This window comes from Hypomesus nipponensis, chromosome 9 (assembly GCF_054491055.1).
Source record: "Hypomesus nipponensis isolate SF chromosome 9, ASM5449105v1, whole genome shotgun sequence".
Taxonomy (NCBI): domain Eukaryota; kingdom Metazoa; phylum Chordata; class Actinopteri; order Osmeriformes; family Osmeridae; genus Hypomesus; species Hypomesus nipponensis.
Window position 1 is genome coordinate 26,578,047 of NC_140369.1, and position 9,211 is coordinate 26,587,257.

Sequence of the window (9,211 nt, forward strand, 5' to 3'; positions counted from 1 at the left end):
TCGTTCATTTTGAACGAATCCTTACAAGGACTCGGGAGTAACGAGTTCTCCCAAAGAGTCATTCGTTCATTGTCTCGTGGCCGCACATCGGGACTGTTGCATAGGCTCGTCCAAGTAAAGAGAATTTCCTGACTTGGTCTTCGGGTACGAGTCTTTGGATCATTTTTCACTTGACCTGCATAGGCTCTGTACTGGTAGCTCGACCGACTCGGTCTTTCTACGAGTCTTTGGATTTAATTTTTCATGTTACCTGCATAGGCTCTGTACTGGTAGCGCGAGGAAACGAACGATACGTTCATTTCCCGACTTGGTCCGTCTACAAGTCTTTGGATCCTTTTTTCACGTGACCCGCATTGTCATTTTTGTAGAGGAAACAGTTTCCTCATTCCCTTTCGCGTGGCCGCTGTTTTAGTAGGACGTGAATGATATTCGCCAAGTCATCATACTGACTGGTTTTGTTATTTTCAGTTTACATTTACACTTACAATTTAGTGCAGTGTAATCATTTGCTGTGATAATTAAATGCTAGTGTGATAATAAATGACCAAAGCATGTCATGATACATTAATTTATTTTAATGCAGGAATTTATTTTACTGAACGACATTCAAAGAACCGAATCAGTAAGATGATCCGAACTTCCCATCACTAAAGTGATCAAACTTCGCCACAGCAGATGGCGCTATGGTTGGAGGAAGCAGCGGAACTCATCACCGGAACAACTTGTTACATCTGGCTATGAAAGAGCTTGAGGGAGAAAGCCAACTTCCTCGAGCTACAAAAAGTTTTTCAACACCAAAATGTCTAAACTAGAGGTGTTTAGGGATTTTATCACTGAGCGATTAACAACGTCAGTTTTGGAGATATTCGCAGCCGCTGAGAAATCGTTTGCCGAATTCGAAGACGAGATTTCTCGTTCGAAGGAGGAGTGCGCGCGACTGCAACGGTTGTTGGACATTGTTACTAAACCAGAGGTCAAGCTTCACCGAAAAGGTTCAATATAATAACTATAGTTGATCATAACATGCTGTGTTTATATTCATTATATATCATTTGATGCTTCACAGTCAGACCCGTTTGGGGAGTAGATCAGACAAGATAGAGTCCAGTTTATTTTGTGAATGGACGATGGAGTTTTAAGTAACTAACACCTCTGTGTCCTTAGCTAGCGAGCTATCGTGAAATGAATGACCCTTTCCGAAAGTAAATGTCCTATTAATAAGCCTACTGGCTACATTTCACTATAGTTTTTTTAATCATAATGTTAAATGAGCAAAGCATTCAGTTTAGCATTTGTTGACGCTTGGAACTCTCTGTTGTAAATACATTGAGAGTAGATAATTTTTCTCCCTTTAAACGAGTACACACTTGCTGTGTCCCTGGTTAACTATTTGAGTGACATAAACCAGAATAGCAAACCTCATAACCGCTTTGAGACAAGCGAACGAACGTCCAGTACAGTAGAGCTAATAGCAAAATTCGAAAGAAAAGATCTACAATGTTCACTCCTCAAGAATTGAATGGTGAATTTGTTACAATATAATGACTGATATATTACAAAGTGTTAATATATCAGTATTTAAGGTTATAATAAAACTTCTAAATATTAGACCTCCTATGCCCACATGCATAGGCTACAGTCAATTGTCTATGAACCAAAAGTTTAATAAACCAAAAATACATTCATTTATCCAATGTAAATTGTGCATACAGAAAGTAGGAATCCTAAGTGTACACACAGTATTTCAGTTGTCTGAGTCAAGGGCTTGTCTGTATACTAGTCACATTGCAAAGTAACCACATATCAGCAGCATGGTGAACAATAATTATAGTGCAGTGTAGGGGTGCAACCATTCAACAAGCCCACAGTTCGGTTTGTTTAGCACATTAGGGGGAAGAAAAAAACATTACCATTTCAACGAATGGTTACCATTCACCATAACATAGGAAATCAACATTTAATCGAACCTTTTGCCTACACACATCTCCATTCTCCACACTGGCTGTTTATTAATCACAAGAACGCAAGTATGTTCTTATGAAGAATGTTCATGCAAGCACCCTTGCGAGAACGGTCTCGAGGACGGATAACGATTTGAGATGCGCGTGTTCTTGCAGTGAGTTCTGGGACATCGTATGCGTTCTCGCTGACCAAGTCACCATTCGATACATCCTCGATAAAAGGGGGGGATCAAGAACACTTCCGGGTATTTTGGGTGTTCTTGGTAACTTGTGTTGTTTGGATTTGAACCGTACTTGGGAAATGAAAGATGACGTGAATAGTGTTCGCAAGAACACGAATGGAAAAAAGCATGGATTGATAAACAGCCGTTCTTATCTTGCCTAGCTTCGTATGATTTGCCTCTCTCCTGTTCCTTCCAGTATGTGACTCGTCATTGATATACTGACAGTTCATTGGACAGGTACTCTCCGGGAAAGGGGAAGGACAAAGGGTGTTAGGTTGTTTGCTCTCGTATATGCGAAAAACCGCGGCTTACATTTAAAACCAGGGGCCCGTTCGTCTAAGGCTTGAAGCTAAGTTAATCAATTGTCCCTTTACCCCATTAACATTAGCGAGCTAATTGAGAACCGCAAATATCGGTTCGTCGACGGCTGATCCGCATCCAAATCATGTGGTTAATTTCAATCTGGCTAAATTCATCAGGGCAAGTGCACGTGCACGTCCTACTTGAAAAGGCAGGAAAGGTCGATCACCAAAACCGTGATTTTCTAACGGTATGATGGCGGAAAAGACAAAAGAGATAGCGGTGATATTCTTGCCGTCCGAGCAAACTATTATAATGAGTCTCTACGAAGACAATAAGCATATTACCATGGCTAAGTCAAACACCGCCACCGCTGCCAGAGCAAGACAGGCATCTTGGCAAAAAAAATGCCGATAAGCTAAATGTGTATTTTGGAAAAATGTAAAGGCTCATCTTAAGTGCCTTATTACCCCGATCAATCAGATCACATTTCTTTAAATGTGCCTGCTGGCAGTAGGCTTAATGTAAATTAATCATCGAATGAGATCTTGCTAGCTAAAATGATATAAACTCTTTCAGAATAAGTATAAAAACAAGGCCAAAGAGTATCTAATTAATACGAAGTCATAGACACTTATGAAGATATATGTAGGCCTACTGAAAGCGCTTATATGCATGTAGGCCTATGTGTAAATCCCTCTTTGATTTCATTGACTTGGACATGGCCAGGGAATATGATTAATTGATTCCTCAGCTGTTTAAGCGCCAATATATAGCCTACACTTTTCTTACAGCAACGCATGCTGCGGCTTTGCCAATGTTTTCTGCATCGCCTATAATGTATAAAAATGTAGGCCTTATCTGACGCAAGAAACCTGAAGGCTATGCAGAGAGTCTGAAGCACAGTAAAAGTTTCAAGTAGTTTTATGTCAATGTCTTCCTATGTCAAGACATAAAAAGGAATCGATATGACGTTTCCCACTCTCCCACAGTGAAACATAAAAAGCACAGGCACAACAGATAAGACGAGACATTTCTTAAAACATAGCGTTACATATTGACATACAGCAGCATAAGCTCATAAAGCATAAAGATTGCTGCGGCGTGTGATATTTGCAATGTAGCCTAAGGCCCGAGAAGGTCTTGCAAATACATGAGTCCTTGTCAGCTGAATAGATATCGCTCAAACGAGAACTCATCCGTGTGAAATAAAGGATCTTGCCGATCGCAAAGAACTCTATTGGTAATGGTATGGAAAGCTAACCAAACTAGAATATATCTCCTTGGTCAATTGGGTCTCTCAAACAGGGAGCTGCCAATTATTTTCCGGGGGTGTGGCAAGCTTATCCAGCTACACTTACGCTAGCCTGCTCTGGAGCAGGTTAGTGCTAATTGATATGTTACTATGGTGATTTATTGAAAGTTGCTTCCACGAACCAAAAATAGTTTTTTTTAAATCTTAGCCTGAAAATTAGCTCGCTAAACTGCTCAACAAGCTACGACGAATACTCCCCAGGGCCGTGGTTTGTGTGTTGAAAATTTCGTTTTTTTTGGAGGGTCGGTTTTGCACACCTAGTACAGTGGCATGAAAAAGTTTGGCCACCCCTGGCCAAAATGTCTGTTTCTGTGAATAGGTAAGAGAGTAAAAGATGAACTGCTTTCCAAAAGTTAAATTTTAAGCAAGGTAACTTTTATATTTCTATCTTTTATAATAGAAAATAAACGGAAAAGGTCATGCAGCTAAAGTTTGTGCACCCTGCATGTTCAGTATTTAGTAACACCCCACAAAACAAAAGACAGCAAACACAGGTTCCAATCTCAGTTCAGATGTGTACATGATGCTTGTGGCCTGCAGACAGTAATCAAAAGCAATGATTTCACTGTATATAGAAGTGAAACCAAAGGAGATCTGGCATCAGTCCTGGCTAGGGAAATTGATTTTTATTTTATTTTAATTAACCTACTAAGTTCAGTCTATGAATAATGACAGTCACTCATGAGCCTTCTCAGAAGACTAGATAAATGTTCCGATATGTGTTATCTCCAACCCTTGTGCTGCCTTTGGGTCACATGACCCGAAGGTAGGGCTGGGCGGTAATAGCCTAAAATGTGCATCACAGTATAATTCGTAAGCACTGACGGTATCGGTATTTATCACGATATATTAGTTATTCTTAAAATGTCATGACAATGCAATCCGCACTGCAAGGGCTAATCTACCACACTCGGACGGATTTGGATTGGGTAACTCCGGTGTGTCACTGTCGCATGAGTTGAATTTCAAAATTTTGCAGCGTTTAATTGCCATGGAAAATCGACTTCTCAGTAGCCTACACGTTCAACAGTAGCCTACGTTATGGGATCGCAAAAACTGTTTAATATTTGCAGAGTTAGCTCTAGCTATAAACAATTATTACATGACTGAATACTCGATTCTGTTGGCCTACAATAAACATACATTTCACAATTCTAACCAACCTGGCATTGGATTTGTCAAACGCATTCTGGTAGATTCATTTTCACGCACATGCATGGCTTTCAGGTGGTGAAAGAGATTGCTAGCTTTCCACCTTTGGCACAACGACGACACAACTTAGAGCAGGCTACTGCTTGTTGCTCGATGTCGGATAACTTGAAACCAAATAATTTCCAATCGACAGAGGCTTAATTTTTTTTACCAATTCTTCTTTGTCCGGCAAATCAACCCCACTGGGGTTATTTTCAGACATCATTAACACTTGCTTACACTTGCCAACAAAAGCAGTTTACTCATATGAATGTTTGCTTCCTCTGGAGTTGCGCTATAGCTTGTTTGTTGACTTTCATTGGCTGGCACAATGCGTGCAGTGTCCATGCTGCATGTTTTATTTAGTAAAAGATACAAATTTGAACTATCCCACTAGGCAGTATCACTTGACATATATTTCATGCCAAACAGAAACACTTTACTAATACATTTATTAATATATCGTGATATCCATGATATGGCAAAATCCATATCATGGAACAACGCAATACCGGTATTCGGGTTCATACCGGTATACTGCCCACCCCTACCCGAAGGTTCACAACAAACCATCATTGTGTTGCGACAACTTTACCAAATACAGAATCAAATAAAAAGCATTTTCTTTTAACCTTTGCGATGTGGGGGGTCCGAGACAGCCCGACAGTTTAAAGAAAATGCTTCAATTTGTTTTTGCATGCGCTAAAGTTGTCGCAATACAACGATGGGTCACAATGACTAGATAACACAAGGGTTTAACAAGTCATATGTTATATGACATCAGATCTACCAGCTGTATAATGTGCTGTAACAATAGTGGTGGTGAAATATATTGTGAAGTCATAACATCTTTGGATCAGGGTTGGGTGGAGTGTTTGGACTATTTGGAAGATGACCTGTCTCTACATACTTTAGTTTGTCAATCTAGGTTTCTGAATAATGAAGCAGACCACATCTAACTGTCTCGCCTCTTCTTCCCCCAGATGTGCAACATGTCTCTCTCCAGGAGCCCCCACAGATTATAGAGGAACACAAGCTGTGGACCAGTCAGGAGGAAGAGCAGCTCCAAGGACTGCAGTCTGAAACTACACACTCCATGTTCACTTCTCCCAGTGAGAAACATGACTGGGATCAGGAGCGCTTTTCTGAATGTTCACATCATGACCAAACTGTTAAAGTGGAGAACAGAGAAGGAGACTCTCTACCTAGCAACACAACTGAGGAGCAAATCAAAGCAGAGTCTGATGGACAAGACTATGCAGCACCAGAACCAGGCAGTGACTCTCAGCCCCTCTCTGTTGGAGCTCCAGACTGTCTTACAGCTCAGAGTGTGGAGGAGGAACATGGAGGAGTGCTGCTTCTTCTGAACAGAACACAAGACAGTGAGGCTCTGCAAAGGAAAAATATGCCACAGAGATGTCACACAGGAAAAATAAAACATCAGTGTCAACAATGTAACAAAACTTTTAGTAAGAAAGGTAATTTGTTTACTCATTTGAGGACACACACAGGAGAAAAACCATATCAGTGTCAACAATGTAACAACACTTTTAGTCAGAAAAATAATTTGGTTTCTCATATGAGGACACACACAGGAGATAAACCATATCAGTGTCAGGACTGTAGCAAACTGTATGCTCGAAGTGATTATCTGTTAAAACACATGAGGACACATACAGGAGATAAACCATATCAGTGTCAGGAATGTTGCAGAACCTTTTCTCAAAATAGTTCTCTGGAAAAACACAAGAGGACACACAGGAGAGACACTGCATCAGTAAAAAAAAATTAACAGATCTTTTGAAGAGAGGCTGGTGCCTATACGAAGCAAGTTCGGTATATCTGGGATATCTTTTAGTTAACTTGCTTCACTAAGCCTTTTTCCTGGCACAGAATGGGCCTTTGAGTAGTGACTATGCAAAACAGTAAGCATTATCGGTCTGCGTTCAGTAAAAGCACTGAGTTACCTTATGGGTGAAATCTATGCATGTTGTTATCATTTGGGATGGGGTTGGTTTTGTTGAGGAATACAACTTTAAAGCTTTGTGTCTCTTTTTGGCCTATCTGGTCTTAAGACTGTTTCTTGAAAGACTGTAATCTTCAAGTCATCCCTCTTTTGATTAAGATTAATAATGCACTCAGGTTTTGGCCAATTTTTCTAAGTTTGAAACAGCACTGACACTCAATAAGGTCTGATGCAAAGTGTTTATTAGAATCCAAGACAACAGAATGACAGGGATTCCAACAAATTGAGGGCCTCTTGTACTAACGCTTTTGCGCCCACTTCAGGCATATTTGTTTAGCAGTTTGCGCGTTAAAGCATGGCGAGGTATGTACAAACATGCCTCACAGAGGGAAAAGCCCAGACTGCATGTTGCGGGAACTGAAAATGGCAAATTGCACTTTTCCGAGTCATGCATATGCATTCACGGGAGTGTAAAGTGGGAGTTCCCATAAAGAGATAGGACGAGATGCGTAAAGTGCGCCTAATTGGGGTGTGCTTGCCTTCGGCGAGCACAAACCATTGTTATCTCACATATATATTATTTACTATTTATTGTTTCTTTTCGCCCCCCTAAGGATGCCTCAATATTTGGACTACATAGACAACGGCGATGTCAAAAGGTTCGGTCTCGGTAGCGATTGCGTTGGTTGTATTGGGATTTATGTTCCATTGCACGGTTTAAGTAGAAATTACGTTTTTGTGGCAAAAAGTGAAGCTAACGGTGGCTAACTTGCTAGCCACAGTCACTGACGCCACTAACGTCACCAACGTCACGAAAACTCGCGTGACTATCTCTAGCAGAACATTAGTTTCCCATCTGTTAACTTGGGGGATACTAATCTGCAAGGCAGCTGCAGAAACGCCACAAGCAAAGAGGCCAGGGTGATATTTAATCATTTTACTTTGTGGTGTGAAACATAATTGTGAAATGTAATGTACAATATTAGCTGATATTATTAAGTAAGTAGGCCCACATCTACTTTCGGAAACGGTAGTCTACTATTTCACTGAAGCATTAGCATCATGACATTAGCCTCTGTTGCTTGGGCAACACATCCTACAGTGGTCATAATGCATCTGTTTTCAATCGTTAAAATAAACATTCCTCACAAATACGTTTTTGTTGTAGGATTTATTTTGACATTAATAAACGATTTGTTGGTGAAATGACCATTACCTGTGGTTTCAAATCAGTGTGGCGGCTCACTGCAACGCTGTAGCCTACCCGAGACACTAATGAGTAGCTAACAAAAACATCTCTTTAGAGATGTTTAGAAAGTCAAACGGCGACGGAACATGTTTGGCTTTCCCCTTACTCAAAAGTTTTTCAATAGGTGAAAGTATCTGACTACTAACCTGAACTTCATTGCCACAGCCTAAACTTTGTCAATGTCAAAACTTTGTCTGTTCATGAAAATAATTAATGTCAGCCTGCTTCAGCCTTGCTTAGCTGTAGGATATACATTTTACTGGGTCTTGCTGCGCTGCTTGATTTATTGAAATTATTATGAAATGTTATGTTTTACTAGCCATTTGCCTTCTTAAGCAAATCACAGTATTTCCCACCCCTCATGGTGTAACTGAGACGACCGTAAATAGCCTAATTCATCTTTCAAGTAATAAGCCCCCGTTGAAGTGTTGAGCAGGAAATTAGCTGGTCTGTAGAGATCTTGGGTTGGTGGTTTTACTGATGCAGAATTCGCTCAAATAAAATCGATAGACGTAACGAGTGGCACATAACGTGAAGTAGGCCTAACATTGCATTTTATTTTGTTTGAGTTTGAATAACTTGTCCAGTGCATCGGGGCAAGTAGCACTAGCCTAAATTGATCTTCCAGACTTGCCGTTAAAAAAAAATGTACTCTTCCCGGACAAGCCTTAGCTACATGGCTAGACTGTTGATCCAGATCAGAATCCATCATATCTTGGACACTCAAAATCAGCGAATCTTGCAGCCAAATCAAGTAGCCTATATTTATAGGCCTTTATATGGCTACAAACTTCTGCTCGGTTTCTAGCTGGCTACTTGTTACCAAGTTACAACTTTGTTGCAGGGGCATTCTTTGTCTACATTGCGAGCTAACAGTGTCCGGTAATTATGTCGCTATAAATAATGATGTTAAACCGAGACCACTAAGCCCTCAAAGAAAATGTAAGGTCAAAGAAACAAAAGAAAGGTTTGAGGTTACTCTGAAAATTATTAATAAAATAGGCT

At 40.3% G+C, this 9,211-nt stretch overlaps 1 protein-coding gene across 1 annotated transcript; it reads left to right on the top strand.

Moving 5' to 3' along the window:
* The first annotated feature begins 705 nt into the window (after positions 1-705).
* LOC146274037 (uncharacterized) lies at positions 706-7,600 on the top strand. The gene is made up of 2 exons (XM_084706330.1): positions 706-992; positions 5,975-7,600. Exons 1-2 carry the CDS (start codon positions 800-802, stop codon positions 6,781-6,783), a joined length of 1,002 nt encoding a protein of 333 aa, XP_084562456.1. The 5' UTR covers positions 706-799; the 3' UTR covers positions 6,784-7,600.
* Positions 7,601-9,211: the final 1,611 nt, after the last annotated feature.

Excerpts from the sequence above, each read along its gene's own strand:
- LOC146274037 (XM_084706330.1), top strand. The coding sequence starts at position 800 with ATGTCTAAACTAGAGGTGTTTAGGGATTTTATCACTGAGCGATTAACA. Across the intron at positions 993-5,974 it reads GGTCAAGCTTCACCGAAAAG|ATGTGCAACATGTCTCTCTC; the intron begins GTTCAATATAAT and ends TTCTTCCCCCAG.